We start from the raw sequence: 19011 nt of genomic DNA on the forward strand, positions 1-19011 counted from the left end.
CCTCTTGCTTACCCATTTATAATTACTTGAATTGATATTTTGGCTAGTCCTAGATTTACAGATTTAAAATCACTTCCCTCCATGTTTTAATTGTATTACCACCACTGTCTTCTAATTTGATTCAAAGAGGCTGTGGATGGAGGTTTAAAAAAATCCTTTTTCCCTTCTATATTTGGTTAAATCTCTAATTTTGTTCCCTGAGTGATTGTATCTGGTTAAATCTCTAGCTTTGTTCCCTTAGTGGTAACAGTATGGCAACTATGCTGCTAGGCATCACTGCTTACGATAAAAGGATCTCCTGACCAATAAATTATCTATGGATTGGAAGAATTATAACTATATTATAGGAAGCCATAGCTTTGGGTTTCCCAATTGTGGTGACTCTCATAACTGGAAATGGTCCTAGCAGGCATCCTGGAAAGTGTATGTTTCCAGAGATGTTGGCTCCTACAGAATATGAGGCATTTATTTTAACCCAGGACAGCTCCTGCCCTCACATGGTCATCTCATCTGCTTGTCTGAACTGCTGCAGGAACACTCTCAGAAGAGGAAGCTGCCCTGTGGTGTTCAGGTCACAGGTACCAGGTACGACCTAGGAAAGTCTTGTGAGCTGAAATCTTAGTGGAGACTAAACACACCCCGTAATGGAAACTGCAGTCGCTGATGAGAAGTGTGATACCAGCCAAATTTCCTTCCTTTACACACGACCTGACCTGTTTCCCTGACTTTCACAATGATGTATCTAGGCTGGAGTTCTGGTCCTCCTGCTTGGCATCTGGAGGATCCCTTCAGTCTATAAAGATTCATGTCTTGTTTCATTTCTTATATAATATCTTCTTATCTCTTTTTAAAACTTTTACTGAGATATGGCATTTATTCAATTATTCTCTTTGATACTTTTATCTCCTCTGTTTTGGACATTTTATTCTATTTGGGGGAGATCATTTTGACTTATAGTTTTTAAGCTGAATTTTTAATTTCAGTAATCATAATCTTTTTTTTTTTTTGATGTAGACCATTTCTAAAATCTCTATTGAATTTGTTCTATATTGCTTCTATTGTTAATGTTCTGGTTTTTTAGCCACAAGGCATGTGGGATCTTAGCCACCCAACCAGGGATCAAACTCATACCTCCTGCATTGGAAGGCAAAGTCTTAACGAATGGACCACCAGGGATGTCTCTTAAAAATCATAAACTTAATAACTAAAAAAGAAAAAAAATGTGGGCCCCGTGATCCTTTTCTACAGCAATTTGTCACAAGTGCAATTCTGAAAACATGAACACTTTTCTGTTCATTTTCAATTTTTCTTCTATTCCTGCATATTTGGTTTTCCTCTGAGTTGATTATTCAGTTTCCATATTGTGATCTTTCTTTCTCATGCTCCTAGTTTTCAGTTTGGTGATCCTTAATTGTCTAAGTATAAAAATGCGATATTTGGTTGGTAATATCAGATATGTAGTGTGGAGTTTTTCCACTGCATACATGTAGGTTTTCATAGAGCTCATTTCAATATATGAATTCTGAACTTAATATTTAAGTACAGTTAATATACTCTTATGTGCTCATATAAAACCCATAATGAAACATAAACTATGCCAAACAAAAAAATGAGAGGCAAAAGACTACAAATTATAAACAAACCATGAGAACTTACCTTACACTAATAGTAAACATTTCCAGTATGTCTTTTCCTAGTAACCAGCCAACCAACATGATGATACCTAGAACAGAATCAAACAGCTATTTTCCCCTCTTATATAAAATCACCTGAGCATACAAGGGACAGAGTAACAAGCTGAGAGCAGCAAAAGTCGATATAAAAGAAGTTTATCAGATCACAGTTGCAAGATTTTACAAAACTCCATTAAGGAGGGAAGATTAAATTAATATTAAGGTTAAAGCTGTGTATGCATGCACACACCTACAGTTTTACCTTTTGCTGCCATTGCTGCCACCCATCCTTTAAAGTAATAATATCTGAAAGTTCCCGATATAAGAGAACATTACCAGTATTTTTGTACAATGGGGGAAAAAAAGAAGGCAGCACATACATGTAGGTTTTCTATTAACTGTGAGGTTTGCAGAAATAAACCCTAGAACTTTACTTCTCATAACTCAATACCCAGATACTACACATTAAATTTGTACTGCAAACCAAGAAGTACTTAGGACTTGGCCCAAAGATGACGTAAGACAGCTAAAACAGCAATTAACATTTAAAAATTACTACCTTTGCAGCATTTGAAAGTTAAAAAGCAATCAATATAAACCAAACAACTGATTCTTTACTCTCTCCTTTAATCTTTATCTTTGAAAAAGAAGGTGAGGGGAAGGGATGTACCACTGTTTTTGTGAGGAAAAACACAGCATCAGAGTTTTAATAAAACACAGTAACTTTGTATTCTAGATCAACATGTACACTTAAAACAAGATTTCCTTCATCTTTCTGCAATTACAAAATAATGATCCAGATTGTGATCTTCTCAGATCCCATCCCAAACACTACCCTAATAAAAGGAATTATGTCTGATGAATTATACCAGAGTCAAACGAACTACAATCTGTGCCCCTCCTATGTGTTTTTGTAAATAGTGTTTTGGAACACAGCCATATCCATTTGTGTTGTGGTTGCTTTTGCACTCACAAAAGAGCTGAGTATTTCCATCATTGAAAGTATGAACCAAAGGCTAAAATATTTACAATCTGTCCCTTTACCAAAAAGTCTGCTGACCCTTGATTTTGATCTTGACCCTTCTCCTATTCCATCCTAACAAGAAAAAATATGTCCAATGCATTATATTAGAACCATGGAAGCAAAAAGCTGAAAATTTTTCTTTCAAAAAACTTGAGGTGGTTTCATGGTAAAGTGTTACTATAAACTGGAAAGGTTTAATTGGCTTAACTGCCTTTTAATTTATCAAACTGACTATAAATTCTAAAAAATAAATAGCAGTAACCAAATGAAGGAAGCTATGAGATACACCATTTAAACAAGTGAACAAAATAACCTTCCCAGCTTTTATTTTGCTTACAATAATGAAAAATGGATCAACAGAATTAATACTTAAAGTATTATTTTATTGCAACTGTACAGCAGAAATGTCTTAAAATCGCATTATTTTTAAAGTTAGCAAGAAAAATCAAAATCGTGGAAGAATTAAAGAAAAAGACTCCAAAATTGTGTTTAATGCTATGATAAAGATGTCATTTCAACTCCATGAACAAAGAATGGAATACAGAACTGCTGGTACCAAGATAAATAATTTTTGAGTAAAAGAGTAATAACTCTACCTTAAATTTTATACTAAAATAGATTCTAAATAAAATAGTAAAATTACGTGTCAAAAGTAAAAAGTAAGAGAGTGATGTTTAAATAAACATTTTTCCACATGGGGTTGGAAAAGCCTTTATGAATGGAACACAGAAACCTAACTGCAGAGATTATCAAAAGGAGGGTACGATCAGAATCTCAGGCAAGAGAGTGATAAACTCCCTACTGAGTTTATTATACAGCCCTCAAAAGCAACTTAAAAATCAAGAAAAAAAATATGTATTTCTAAGTTAAACAACAAAAGGATTAATATCCTAATTATGCAAAGAGGTGTGACCAATCTAAGGCTTAAGCCACAAAAGAAACAGACTGGCAGTTCATAAAATACAATAAAATAAAAAGTACTAAGATACATATGACAAAGTGTTCAGTTTCTCAAATAATAAATTTTGAAATAAAAAAGTTGGCAACAGTACTGGAAAAGAGACACTTTTTTTTGTTGTTGAGGGAGGGTATTATTTGGCAACAGGAAAGAAAAGCCTTTAAAAACAAACCAAAAATTTTAAAACCACCACTCTTTGACCCAATAATATCACTTTCAGGAATTTATCCTAATGAAATAAAGAGTAGTTTATAACAAGATACCAGCACTGAAGAATCACTTCTACAATTTTTTAAAATTTTAAAAACCTACACAAACATCTAAAAAGAGTGCTGACTTTTTATGCATGTATACATACACTCATATATATATTCACACAATGGAATACTACACAATCTTTAAATTTGTTTAAGGTGAGCATCTATTTAATGACAAGATGTTTATGATGGGATGCGTGAAACAAAAGAGAAAAGCAGTCATAAAACAATACTATCATATTTTATTGAAGACTAGAAAGACATATTAAAATGTTTATAGAAATGCTCTTTGATTATAGGAATTACAGATTTCTATCTTTGTAGAAAAGGACAATGGCTGGGGATTAGTTTAATAGTTTAAAAAAAGTAATAGTAGCTTAACGCATGAATGAATTAATGGATTTTTGTAAGTATGTACCTAATTCCCACTTCCCACTCAAAAAAGAAAACCTAAGTAAATATTATGAGATATACATACTCACTCTTCTCTTACCTATTATACCAAAGGAGTAAAAGGAAAGTTGTTTTCCTAAAAGGTCCATGCTCTTCTGCAGAGGGGTTTTTGGTGCCTTGACAAATTAGAGAAGAGTGTCACCATAATTACCTAAATTTAGTCAGCTTTAATAGATGCCAGGGACTCTAAGTGCTTAACACACTCATGACATGCACAACTCCTGCAAGGAAAGTGGGAGGCCTAGAGGCCTAGACTTTTAAAAACCTGTTTATTTGAAAAGGTCTATGCTCTCTATGCCTCTTTGGAGAAAAATCTATTCTGCCTAGCAGCTTCCACAGGATTTCAATATCATCAGCTGCTCCTCACTTTTGTACTCTTTCTCATTTCTAGATCCACAAACATGCCTGTAAACCATCTTTTTATCCTGTTGGCTCCCTGGTCTCTGGCAACCCCTCTAATCCCAAGGCTGAGATGATTTTACATACTGCAGCACATCCGGCAATCTCAGAAGGTTACCTGAGAAAATGATATTGTAGAATGTACTTTTTTATATATATAAGGAGGTATTTTAAATGAGAGAACTGATTTTCAATATCCTTGAACAAGGATATCGTACAAGTTATTTATTTCACTTTGCAATCATTTTTTTCTCCAGATACCTGGGATTATGTCAAGCTGGGAATTTTGGTAGATGATTTGTTATAAAGCACAACTACACTATTTAGTAATCTTTAAAATTAATATGATAGTTTCTAAAACTAATAAGCCTTATAAATAATTGGCCATAAATCTTTTTCTCCTATAAACAATGAATAAATATCAGAATGTTTCAGAATATTAACCATATTAATTCAAGCCCTTCTAATTAGACTTTCCAATTATGCTTTTAAGCACAGACAACTGATACTCTGAATAAAATATTACTTTTGAAAGTAATAAAATAATCCTCCAACATTCTCTTTTCCCCTACTTAAAATGGAGAATATTTCAGATTTGAAACCAAAACATTAACAAACCAAATACTCACTTCTTCTGCTTGCATCATTTTAAAAACTTCTCCGAATTCAGAATTTTCTCCTGTTCCAATGACAATACCCTAAAGGAAAAAACAAGAAATCATATTTACATTCAGATGGAATCACCTTTCTCAAATGAAAACAAAACCCCTTCATTTCTTTTCTCCAAAGCTACCCATAGTTAATATGTCTGACATAATATATCCAGGATTCCCTTCAGAAATTTACTTCCGATGTTACTATAGATCCCTAAAAACAAACACCTCATTAAACTTATCAATGACTCAGTCCTGAGGCCCTTAATATTTCTGAAATTTGAACCTTTCTTATTACTCAGACATTTAATGTAGTTTCCTCTCTAAATACTACTGAATAATGCCTTTTATATTGGTGTAATATTAGAATCCAGTAAGGGCTTCCCTGGTAGCTCAGCTGGTAAAAAATCTGCCTTTAACACAGGAGACCACACTAAGATTCCTGGGTTGGAAAAGATTCCCTGGAGAAGGGAAAGACTACCCACTGCAGTATTCTTGGGCTTCCCTGGTGCCTCAGATGGTAAAGAATCTGCCTGCAGTGGTATAGACCTGGGGTTCAATCCCTGGGTTGGGAAGATCCCCCAGAGGAGGGCATGGCAGCCAACTCTGGTATTCCTGACTGGAGAATCCCCACTGTCAGAGAGCCTGGCAGGCTACAGTCCATGGGGTCACAGGGAGTCAGCCACAACTGAGTGGCCAAGCACAGCACGACACAGAATTCAGTAAATAGAATATTTGAAATCAACCAGTAGCTGAGTGATATACAGCCAGAACATTAGAGCTCGTACCACAGCAACTAAATCGAAATTTTATGCAACCAATGGTGAACATACCCACAAGCCACTGTTTCTATCTAAAAAAATAAAATTCCCCGGCAAATGGAAGAACTATGGTTGTGTTGTATCTCAGGGACACAGCTCACCCTTAGCTGCACAAAGAGCTGCCAAGGACTCTGTCCAATTCTGCTATTTCTTCCTCGTGTATTTTTAAAAGATCCACATAAAATTAGCCAACAAAAGAACTGAGAAAATGGTTGAAAACAAAGCAACTGTTATCTTCAAAACAAGAACGGAAATTTACCTTTGCTTTGCCACATCTGACCAGTGTTCCCATGAAGGCAATGTTACTCCTTGATGCAAGATCTCCATTAGTAGCAGCTGGCTGAGGAGCTGTCACCTTAGAACAAGGTGTTGTCTCTCCTGTCAAGCTGGACTCATCAACAGAAAGATCCACAGCCTTGAGGAGCATAAAGCACTCTAGTCAGTTCAAGTCTGAAAACTCTTTCTGCTAAAATTAAAATCCAAGGAGTCTAATCACCGTTTCTTCTGCAAATATCCTCCCCATTACAAATTAGCCAAAGCTTTTACCATATCCATTATTCAACAATCATATTTAAAAATGAAGCTAAGTCAAAAAATCTGACTTGCAAGGTTGACAGACCCATGAGACAAAATTAGCCTGAACTTCAAAATACAAATAGGGATAAGGAGACACTAGCTAAAACAATCTCTATCTAGAGAAGACTCAACCCTCATGAGTTTTCTAAAATTATTTCCTAATTTTGCCATATCCTAAAGTCCTGAAAATGGATTTGGCAGGTTTAAACCAACTGTAACAGAAGAGAAATATAACTAAAAAGGTATAAAAGGTACTAAGAAATACTTTCATAATTTGGGTTTAATTTTCATCAATTCTTGCTATACATCCCTAACATTTATTTTAAATTTATGTCAGCAAGAATCAAAAACGCACATAAATGTTTCCATACAGATTATGAATATCATATCATCACCCAACTCTACAATAGGCTTCAATACTGAGGGCTGCACTTGTAACACAATTAAGAATTCACCCACCCAAGCACGAAAAAAACAAACATCATTTTATATGTGGAAAATACTGCAGATGTGACCTAGCTCTGTTTATGACTATGGCCCACAGAACAGTAACTGCAAGGATGTTAATAAGCATTGTTTATAATGTTATAGACGGATGATCATTGGTTAAACCAACACACACATATTTACACATACACACAAGGGAGGAGTACTATGGTTAAGTAAGTTTTAGAAACATTGTATTAAGAGGTAAACAGCTTCCCTTACTGTACTGTTTCTCAAAACCTGCAATGCATCAGTGTCAATCACCTCAAAAGGAATACAGATATAGCAGGGATTGTGGAAGAGTGGCCTTAGCAGAACCAGCAACACCTCTAACACCTCAGAGCTTGTTAAGACATTTACTGCCCTACCGCAGAGAGTTGGGAGAGTGAACCTAACAGATTGCCTTTACAAGCCCTCCACGTAATTCTGATGCAAGCTCAAGCCTAAGAAACAATAGAATTGTGTTTCCCAAACATCTCTGATGGAGAAGGAAATGGCAACCCACTCCAGTATTCTTGCCTGGAGAATCCCAGGGACGGAGGAGCCTGGTGGGCTGCCGTCTATGGGGTCGCACAGAGTCAGACACGACTGAAGCAACTTAGTAGCAGCAGCAGCAGCAGCAAACATCTCTGATCTATTTTCCAGAAGCTCTTGTTCAAGGATCAGTAGGACAATCTCTGGAAAACTACAACCTGGTTCATGATTTTACTCATTCATTCACCCAACCAACATTTACCGACTACCTTAACTATGTACCAGACACTGAGTTAAATCCAAGAAAAAAAACAAGATAAGACAAACCCAGAGCAATTAGATGATTGTGCAGTCTCACTGCTATTATCAACTGACCTGGTGTTCTGAATCAGGCCTCCTGACTGACAATTCATACTATGTACAAAGTACTCTGAATTTGTGTGCTCAATCGTGTCCGACTCTCTGCGATCCTATGGACTATAGTCTGCCAGACTCCTCTATCCATGCAATTTTCCCAGTTGTCATTTCCTACTCCAGGGGATCTTCCCAACCCAGGGATCAAATCTATGTCTTTTTCAACTCCTGCACTGGCACACAGATTCTTTACCACTGAGTCCCCTGGGAAGCCCATCCTAAATTTAAATCCTGTTTTTTTCTTTTTTCAGAGGGTGGGGAAGGGGAATAAATCTCATCTTTTTAAATGAGTCATTTTGTTATAAGCATAAATACCTTTAAAAATCTCATGGAAAATAATTATTAAAAATCGAGTTCATGGATTCTTTCCCCCCACCTACATAATAAAACTTTGACTTATTCATTTAAAAAGTTATTTACTAATGCTTATAATGTCCCAGGCCCTGTACTATATCACATCCAATGGCAATCAGGAGTAAACAAAACAAAGGTCCTGTCCTCAGCTTTTAATCTAGTGGGAAAATGATTTGAAAAAATAAACAAGTGTATGTAACATAATATATAGGGGGAGAAATAACATAGTATAAATGGAGAGTGACACTTTAGGTAGAGAAAAGCTCTCAAAGCAGATGAGCCTTTTGCAGAGCCCTGATTTCCTTCTCCAGGGGATCTTCCTGACCCAGGGATCAAACTCAGGCCTCTTGAATTGCAGGCATATTCTTTACCATCTGAGCCCCCAGGGAAGCCCCAAATTTGGGTTCATTCCTCCAACTCAACTACAAATAAAAAAAACACCTGCCATGCTAAAGGGTAATGGATTTTTTTATTTCCATTTTTTAAATTAAAAGAACACATTTGACTTTTCTTCCCAAATTAATCCTAGCACTGTCTGATTTTTCATACTTTATTAATAAGTAAAAAAAAAAAGTAGGGCTGCCTAGGTGGCACTAATGGTAAAGAACCCGCCTGCCAACGCAGGAGAAGTTAAGAGACATGTGTTCAATTCCCGGGTAGAGAAGATCTCCTGGAGGAGGGCATGGCAGCCCACTCCAGCCTTCTTGGCTGGAGAATCCCATGGACAAAGAGGTCTGGCAGGTTAAGGTCCATGAAGTCAGAGTCAGACACAACTGAGTGACTAAGACACTAAGAAAAAAGTTAGATCTTTTTCTTCAAAGATGATACTAACACTAAAAACAGTCAGCTGCCACTGTGCTGCTCATTATCTGATAGGCACCAAGCAACATACTTATACCAAGTTAACTACAAACAGTTACTTAGCTACTAGCAACTCCAATGAGGCAAGCGCTAGTAGTTCAGTTCAGTTCAGTCGCTCAGTCGTGTCCAACTCTTTGTGACCCCACGGACTGCAGCACACCAGGCTTCCCTGTCCGTCACCAACTCCCAGAGCCTACTCAAACTCATGTCCATCGTGTCGGTGATGCCATCCAACCATCTCATCCTGTCGTCCCCTTCTCCTCCCGCCTTCAATCTTTCCCAGCATCAGGGTCTTTTTCCAACGGATTGGTTCTTCACATCAGGTGGCCAAAGTATTGGAGTTTCAGCTTCAGCATCAGCCCTTCCAGTGTAGTAGTATCCCTATTTTCAGACTTGTTGAAGGATTAAGGCCTCCTCCAACACCATACAGTTAGTAAGCTGTGGAGATGAAACCTAAATGTTGACAAATTAACTCCTATTTTTCTAAATCCCAAATCAAAATAAAAAGTTTTCTTGGTTCAGCAAGCTCCTTTACATTAATGCTTTTACTAAAATCATTAATGCTTGTAATTTTCTGAGTTTTTAATTAGAAAAAACCTAATATGTAAAAAAAAAACCAGAAACTTCTACACAAGTTATAAAAAGAACTCCTTTCTCTGTGAGAAAAGTGAAATTTACGTTTTTCCACTGAAGACTTTTTACTTTAAATGCAAATCTTAAACAAGAACAAATGCCAGCATTAGGTGAGTGTCTGTAGGGACAAGGAATATAAAAATAATTTGAATTTTTGAAGAGGCAGGAAGCATGGCTTTACTGACTATGTCAGGGACCCAGCTCTTCTGTGTCAGTCTTAGTAGTGCAATAATCGCTTAAGAGAGTAAGAATTTTAATTCAAATCAGATAGTTCTACAGAAAAGAGGCCATGTAATTTTTCATACAACAGCCCTGTCTTAGTATACAAACTAATGTGGAAAAGAAGAGAGCTTTGGGCCCTTATGTTTTTTCTTATATGATTATAAATTTGTAAAACTTAAAATATTAACAATACATTATCGATGAAATTTGTCTAAACCATACAATATAGCATAACTCTCAACTGTCTGCTGAACAAGAATATTTTCTAAGTGACAAGGTAGTTTTTCTTAATGGTGATTGTGAGTCACCAATAAGTCTCAACTGCTTTTCACAGAAAGGTTTTGAAAGAATGAGGGGAAGGCAATCATTTCTAAGAAGGGTAGTACTTAATAAGGCAGATAAGCCTAATGATTGCAGTTTAACAAAGTCACAATTTAATTCATCTGAAAAGAAAGATATCAGAGTCATTTATCCAATGCATTCATGAGAGAAAGTTAAGATAAAATGAAATCAAAGAAATAACCAGCTCCAAACATAAAACCTTCAGAAGAGTTGTTAAAAGGGAAACTGATTATGCTTCCTCAGGCACTATGGTGGAGATGTAAATAAGACCCAACACAGTTCAAAAGGCAGGCTGTAAAAAAGAATCAAGGTGCATACATAATCCACAATCTGAATATTTAACATCTACAGAATTAAAATGGTTGATTAAAATATCAAGATTATTCCTTAAAACATTTGAGATAAAGAAGGTAGAAGTAAAGCGAAGTTGCTCAGTCGTGTCCGACTCTGCGACCCCATGGACTGTAGCCTACCAGGCCCCTCAGTCCATGGAATTTTCCAGGCAAGAGTACTGGAGTGGGTTGCCATTTCTTCCTCCACGGGACCTTCCCAACCCAGGGATCGAACCTGGGTCTCCCACACTGCAGGCAGACACTTTACCGTCTGAGCCACCAGGGAAGCCAAAGGAAAGTGAAGTCGCGCAGTCGTGTCCGACTCTTTGCAACCCCATGGACTGTGGCCTACCATGCTCCTCTGTCCATGGGACTTTCCAGGCAAGAGTGCTGGAGTGGGCTGCCATTTCCTTCTCCAGAGCATCTTCCCGACCCAGGGATCGAACCTGGGTCTCCTGCATTGTAGGCAGACGCTTTACCGTCTGAGCCGCCAGAGCAGTCCATAAAGAAGGTAAATGCTAACTAAAGTCACAAATATTTCCTGGAAAGCAAAAGGTGACTGCTTATAAAAAAATTAGTTAATACAGTACAACTGCCAGCCACAAATAAGTTCTTAAACTAAAGAACATCTTGGTATCCTGTATGCTGCTAGGTTAATCACCTCGAGTCTGGAATTAAAAGCAATTGGAAATGGGTTTCTTTCCTCAGAAATGTATTTTTCAAAATAGTCATCTGCAACTGCCTGATCATGATAAAATTTCTTACTTATGCCGTCAAAAATTAAGATTCCTCTTACTGTTTATTCAAATGAAGGAAATATAATTAAAAATTCTTCATGAGCTCTAGCTTACTAATCAAAGTCCACCCACCCAAGTGTTACAAGAAATGAATTTGATCCTATGGTAAATGCTTGCAAACTCTGACTTAAGAGTACAGATTCAACTCAATCAAGTTGCCAACAATTTAAAGGCAATAAATTCAGTTAACAATGATTTATAGGATATTTCACTAAGACTGTTAAAAAGAATAAAATTTTAAAAGGGAACTTATTTTTGCAACAGTCCTTCCCCACCAATGTAAATTGAGAATCTTAAAACAAGGACACTAAGTCTCACTTTTAACCCACCCATATAATCTTTTTAAATTCTAGTGACTTAATGAGAGGTCACAAAGAGTCAGACATGACTGAGCAACTAAACTGAGTTGAATGAGGAAAAAAGAAGCTCTTTCTCTTCAGCATTTTAAAATGAATAGCATTCTTCAGCTCACTATACTATTTAACAACTGAACTATAAAACACTAAGCAGAGCTTCAATTTAAATAATAAGTCTTAGAGAACTAACAGTCTTATTGCTCTAAGTATGGACCGGTTTTCTCAGTTATATGATAAACACATCTTTTCCAAACTCAAACACACATGATTACATCAAATAGCTTTTTAGTGAATATGCATGTTTCCACATTCCACAAATAAACCTTTTCAACATTCTAACTTAATTTCTTTTGACAGCTAGTTTAAAATCTCTTAATATGTTTGTAAACTGCTCTTTTTTACAAGTGGACATATAAGTTTAATAATTCAGAAATTTAAAAGCAAAGTCTCAGTGACAAATCACAATAAGGAGGGGCAACATGCTGAAATCAATTTATCAAAACACCTGCCAAAAAAATACACTAAAGTCAATATAAATACTTATAATTCTGAATAACATCACAAAAAATAGTAAAGCAGGGCACTCAAACTATTGGTCCCTCCACTAAAACAATCATAAGCTGGCAAAAATTGACAGAATGAACTCTGGAATAAAAAACAAATCAACTAGGGAAACGCTTAAGAAGAAATAGGCATTTTTATCTTCCTGTCTGCTCGTCCCCATTCCCAAGAGAAGCAGCAACAGCAGTGGGGATGGAAGCCTCTTTCCTGGACCCTATTCCTAAAGTACTGTAAGTTGTGTGTTCTGACCTGTCTGGTAGTTCCCTGAAGGACTGGTACAGAGGCTGACCTTTATTTCACATCCTAACTCCAGCTTGAGTGGCTTTCCAGGAATTTGCCAAAAGATTAAACACACATACTAGCAGGCAAAGGACAGAACACAGCAGACACACCCAAAAATTGAAAAGGAAGAGACTAAGGTGGAAGTTCTTTGAAGAAATAAAGGCTTGGAAGGGCCACCATGTATATCAAGGAAGACAAAGTGTAATGTCCAGAATCAGAAGCAAGTTCAGAAAAGACCTGAGAGGACCCTACAGATCTGAGTCTGGCACAAGAAGAAGGTGAAGGTGCATGAAGGCAGAGTGGTAGGCAGCCTAGCTCAGTGATGAAGTGTTCCAACTCAGAGAAAAGCTGGAAAGAGCAGGAGAGTGGCACTCCCCTCTCCTACTCCCAGTTTTTTGGCTTCAGATAGATAAGGCTGACTCTGAAAATAATAAAACAGAAACTTCAGGGCCACAAACAACAAGGAATCTTGTCTTTGTAAAAACAATTTGGAAAAGTCACTAAACAAACTGGACTGCTGCAGCCCTCAACAACCAAAAACAGACCCTAAGGAAGGAGCAAACCTGATGTACAGAGTTACGATGTCATAATACCCCAAATACCTACTTTTCAACAAATAATTATAAGTATGTGTTGTATGGCCCTTTCACAGGAAATACTAAATTGACAGAAACCATCCCTGAGGAAGGCCAGACATCGGACTTACTAGAAAAACCTTAAGTCAACTGTCTTAAATGTGCTCAAAAAGGAAACCATGGATGAAGAATTAAAAGAAATCAGAAAAGCAATTAATGAACAAAAAGAGAATATCAATAGAGAAGGAAACTTAAAAGTTGAAGAAAAAAAAAAGGAAGAAAGAAATCTAGGAATTCCCTGGTGACCTGATGGTTAAGACTTTGCACTTCCACTGCCAGGGGCCTGGGTCTGATCCCTGGTCAGGGTACTAAGATCCCACAAGCAGTGTGGTGTGGACAAAATAAGAAATCTTGATGCCGAAAGGTATAATACATGAAAATTTCACTAGAGGGGCTCAGCAGCAGATCTGAACAAAGGTGGGGGGGGGGGGGGTGGAGATGAGCAAATCTGAAGATAGGACAATTGAAATTAACCAGTCTGAAAGGCAGAGAAAGAAAATGAAGGAAAATGATCAGAGCTTAAGTATCTATGGAACACTATCAAACACACCAATTTCAGCATTATAAGAATCCCAGAAGAAGTGGGGGGGGGGGGGGGTACCTAGAAATGGGCAGAAAGAATATCTGAAGAAATATTAGATGAAAACTTCCTAAATGGAATGAAAGACAGGAATTTACACATCAAAGAAGACAAATACACACCAAACAGGATAAACTCAAAGACATCTGTACTGAGAAATATTACAACCAAACTGCTGAAAGACAAAGACAGAATCTTGAAAACAGCAACAACAAAGCAATTCAACGTGTACAATGAACTCTCAAGAAGATTAACATCCCATCTCTTATCAGAAACCATGGAGGCTACAACCAGTAGAATGACATATTTAAAGCACTGAGGGGGAAAAAATCAAACAGAATTATATATCCAGCAAAATTATCTTTCAAAAATGAAAAATTAAGACATTCCTATTTTTTAAATAGCTAAGAAAATTCATCACTAATAGAAATGTCAACAAGAAATACTGAGAGCCCTTCCAGATAAAATGAAAGGAAAGAATTTATAAAATACATTAGTTTAAAGCCATGTGAAGAAATAAAGATTTCAGTAAAAATAATAACAACAAAAATAAAAAATAAATGAACAAAGGATCTGAACACACAATCTCCCAAAGAAGGCATACTGATGGCCAACAGGCACAGGAAAAGAAAGGCATCACTAACTGCTGCTGTGGTTCAGTCGCTAAGTCCAGTCTGACTCTGCAACCCATGAACTGCAGCACACCAGGCTTCCCTGTCCTTTACTCTCCCAGTTTGCTCAAACTCTTGGCCACAGTCGGTGATGCTATCTAACCATCTCATCCTCTGGCACCCTCTTCTCCGTTTGCCTTCAATCTTTCCCAGTATCAGGGTATTTTTTCAATAAGTTGACTCTTTGCATCAGATGGCCAAAGTATTAAGAGTTTCAGCTTCAGTCCTTCCAATGAATATTAAGAGCTGATTTCCTTTAAGATTGACTGGTTTGATGATCTTGCAGTCGAAGGGACTCTCAAGAGTTTTGTCCAAAACCACAATTCAAAGGCATCAATTCTTCAGTGCTCAGCCTTCTTTATGGTCCAACTCTCATATCCGTACATGACTACTAAAAAAAAATCACAGCTTTGACTATATGGACCTTCATCAGCAAAGTGAGTTCTCTACTTTTTAGTAAGCTGTCTAGGTTTGTCATAGCTTTCCTTTCAAGGAACAAGCATCTTTTAATTTTATGGTTGTGGTCACTGTCCGCAGTGATTCTGGAGCCCAAGGAAATAAAATCTGTCACTGTTTTCACTTTTCCCCCTTCTGTTTGCCATGAATTGATGAACTGGATGCCATGATCTTAGTTTTTTTAAAGCTGAGTTTCAAGCCAGCTTTTTCAATAATTGTTAGGGAGATGCAAATCAAAACCTCAATGAGATATCAACTCACACCTATAAGAATGCCTATTATCAAAAGGACAAGAAATAACAGGCCTTGACAAGGATTTGGAAGAAAAAGGAAACCTCATACACTATTGGTGGGAATGTAAACTGGTGCAGGCACTATGGAAGAGAGTATGAAGATTTCTCAAAAACTCAGAACAGAATTACCACATAACTCAACTATTCCATATTTGGTATTTATCCAAAGAATACAGAAGACATTAATTTGAAAAGATATATGCACCCATGTGTGTTCCTTACATCACTATTTACAATAGCCAAGATATGGAAACAAAATTAAGCATCCACTGATAGATAAGTGGATAAAGATGATCATATACATACATAAACACACACAATGGAATACTACTCAGCCATAAAAATAAATGAAATTTGTCATTTGCAACAATGCATATCATCTCTGAGTATTATGTTAAGTGAAATAAGACAGAGATAGACAAATAGCGTATGATTTCACTCATATACGAAATCTAACACACACACACACACAATAAATAAATAAATACAAACTTACAGAGAACAGACTGGTGGTCACCAGAAGGAAAGGAGGTTTGAGAGTGGGCAAAAGGGATGAAGGGGTCAACTGTATGGTAATGGATGTTAACTAGACATTTTGTGGTGATCATTTTGTAGTATATACAGATCTCAAATTATAATGATACACAGCTGAAACTTAAAAAACATTATATACAAATTTTAACATCCCCCAAAAAATCAATGAAAACTAATTTGCTATTTGAAATTTACAATAAAGAATGCTATGTGTTTAAGTAAAATAAATGAATGAATGAAATCAATCAGTGAATCCGGGACTTTCCTGGTGGTCCAGTGGTAAAGAATCTGCCATCCCATGCAAGGGGCAGGGGTTCAATCTCTGGTAAGGGAACTAAGATCCCACATGCCACAGAGCAACTAAGTCCACACACTGCAACTAGTAAGTGGCCCACAGCAACTACTGAGCCTACATGCTCTGGAGCTGACATGCCACAACTAGAGAGAAGCCCCCATGCTGTAATGCAACTAAGACCTGATGCAGCTAAATAAATAAAAAATTTTTAAGTGAATCAAGCATTTTAAAAAGGGGAGACTGGAGGAAATCAGAAACATAAAAAATAAAACACATATAGCAAAATGGCACAAAAAAGTCTTTCTCTGCCAGTAATTCTTTAAATGTAAATAGATTTACAATAGTGTAATACAGTCATACAATAGAATACTATTATTTGACAATAAAAAGCAGTGATATACTGATACATGCTACAACACATACTGAACCATGAAAACATTATGTTAATTGAAAGAGGCAAGACACAAAAGACTACACAGTGTACAATTCCATTTATATGAAATGTCCATAACAGGCACATTTATTCAAACAGAACAAGCAGATTGGTAGCTACCAGGCTCTGGGGCAAGGAGACAAAGTTGGTGAAGGCTAAAGGTAATGGTTTTCTTTTGGAAGGGATGAGAATATTATACACTTTGTGGTAATGTCTGTACAACTCTGAAAATTACTGAATTGTACATTTCAAATCTGTTAATTGTTTGGTATGTGAACTATATATCTCAATAAAGCTGTCTTTTAAAAAAACATATTTTTACATGTGGTGGATGTACCAGTACTTTTGGCACAGAAAACAGTGGAAACAGTGTCAGACTTTGTTTTTCTGGGCTCCAAAATCACTGCAGATGGTGATAGCAGCCATGAAATTAAAAGACACTTACTCCTTGGAAGGAAAAGTTATGACCAACCTAGACAGCATATTAAAAAGCAGAGACATTACTTTGTCAACAAAGGCCCGTCTAGTCAAGACTATGGTTTTTCCAGTGATCATGTATGGATGTGAGAGTTGGATTGTGAAGAAAGTTGAGTGCCGAAAAATTGATGCTTTTGAACTGTGGTGTTGCAGAAGACTCTTGAGGGTCCCTTGGACTGCAAGGAGTTCCAACCAGTCCCTCCTAAAGGAGATCAGTCCTGGGTGTTCATTGGAAGGACTGATGCTGAAGCTGAAACTCTAATACTCTGGCCACCTCATGTGAAGAGCTGACTCACTGGAAAAGACCCTGATGCTGGGAGGGATTGGGGGCAGGAGGAGAAGGGGACGACAGAGGATGAGATGGCTGGATGGCATCACCGACTCGATGGACATGAGTCTAAGTAAACTCCGGGAGTTGGTGATGGACAGGAAGGCCTGGCGTGCTGCAATTCATGGGGTCGCAAAGAGTCAGACACGACTGAGTGACTGAACAGAACAGAACAGAAGAGCTAGTTATAAATGCCCCACCTCAGATCTGCCAAAACAGAACCCAGATGAGTCCTGTGCATATTAAAAGTTAGGATGCACTACCCTAGGGCCACTCTATGTTACAGAAAGTAAACAGCCCTGAAAGTTCACACAGTTAATTCATTACATAAGAAGACACATGTTATTCTTTTAATTACTTTGCTTGCAAGCTGGTGTCTCCCAGTAGAAAGGGCACAAAACTGTCTTCTGCATTTCCTGGCTTTGAAACCTGGGATAGCAGTCTATACACAGTACCCAACTGTTTGTTGAATGGCTAAAAAATGACTTCATAACACAGACTGATTTCTGAAGAGAGGGACAACATTTTACCAAAATATGCTAGCAAATGTTAGAAAAAATTCTCTTTGAAAGAGAAGAGCAAACCAAAGTAGAATCTGTTTTGCCAGAATATCAAGTTATCCACTGGTAAATGGGGAATTTACTTAGTAACTCAGGAAGTCAGAACGCTCTGACACAGAAAGATAGCTCCACTGATGGAGTTACCCAACAAAGAGAAAGCTGTTTGCTAGTGGTTACTAACAAGAGAGCGGGCAAGAACATGAGCCTTACAGAAAGGGACATAATGTGTAACTGGGGTTTCAGTCAGAGACTACTTCTGACTGAAGTAGCCAAGGGAGGTCTGTGCTTATTCAATCACGCTCATTGTCTTTGGATTTTACTCGCCCTGGGTACTAAGGAACAACCCTAAAGACACCAGAATCTACTCAGTGAGCCAAACTATTGTCCTATTACAAAGTGCGTGGATTCCTGAAGTAAAAAGGGTCTCTACGCAATGCCAAATGGCTGGTTCTACATTTAGACTTCCAAGCCTGGCCCAAGTCGCCCTTGACTCCTAGTGGAAATAGCCTTTCTGTGCAGATTTGAAAGGTCTGATCTAGTGTCATGAAAATGGCTTCCTGGATCTAAGCCACAAAAGTGGTAGTTGTCTAACAGAAGTCTGATACATTTAGAAAAACATCCTATCAAAAATTCAGTTTGGGGAAAAAAAGAAGTAGCAACTGTACCCCATGCGTAGACTGTGAAGACAGTTTCAAAGAATGATATGTGGCACATGAGTCACGAAAGAAAGTGTCAACAGAATTAACCTCTCAGAACTCCAAGTAAAGAAAAGCCTTGGTATATTTCAGTCAACGTTTTGAGTTTAGTTAGAAATTTTCAGC

The 19011-nt window shown here is 37.3% G+C and overlaps 1 protein-coding gene across 3 annotated transcripts in view; it reads right to left on the bottom strand.

The window, feature by feature from the left end:
• The window catches only part of ATP2C1 (ATPase secretory pathway Ca2+ transporting 1), a 152524-nt gene that overhangs the window by 47623 nt on the left and 85890 nt on the right, over window positions 1-19011 (bottom strand). For all 3 annotated transcript variants that reach the window (XM_065942785.1, XM_065942786.1, XM_065942787.1), the window contains 4 exons: window positions 6498-6653; window positions 5394-5462; window positions 4406-4481; window positions 1657-1723 (listed from right to left, as the gene is read on the bottom strand). In XM_065942785.1, coding sequence (XP_065798857.1) covers window positions 1657-1723; window positions 4406-4481; window positions 5394-5462; window positions 6498-6653 — 368 coding nt within the window. The remainder of the gene's footprint in view (window positions 1-1656; window positions 1724-4405; window positions 4482-5393; window positions 5463-6497; window positions 6654-19011) is intronic.

The sequence above is a fragment of the Muntiacus reevesi genome, chromosome 8, assembly GCF_963930625.1.
Source record: "Muntiacus reevesi chromosome 8, mMunRee1.1, whole genome shotgun sequence".
NCBI lineage: Eukaryota > Metazoa > Chordata > Mammalia > Artiodactyla > Cervidae > Muntiacus > Muntiacus reevesi.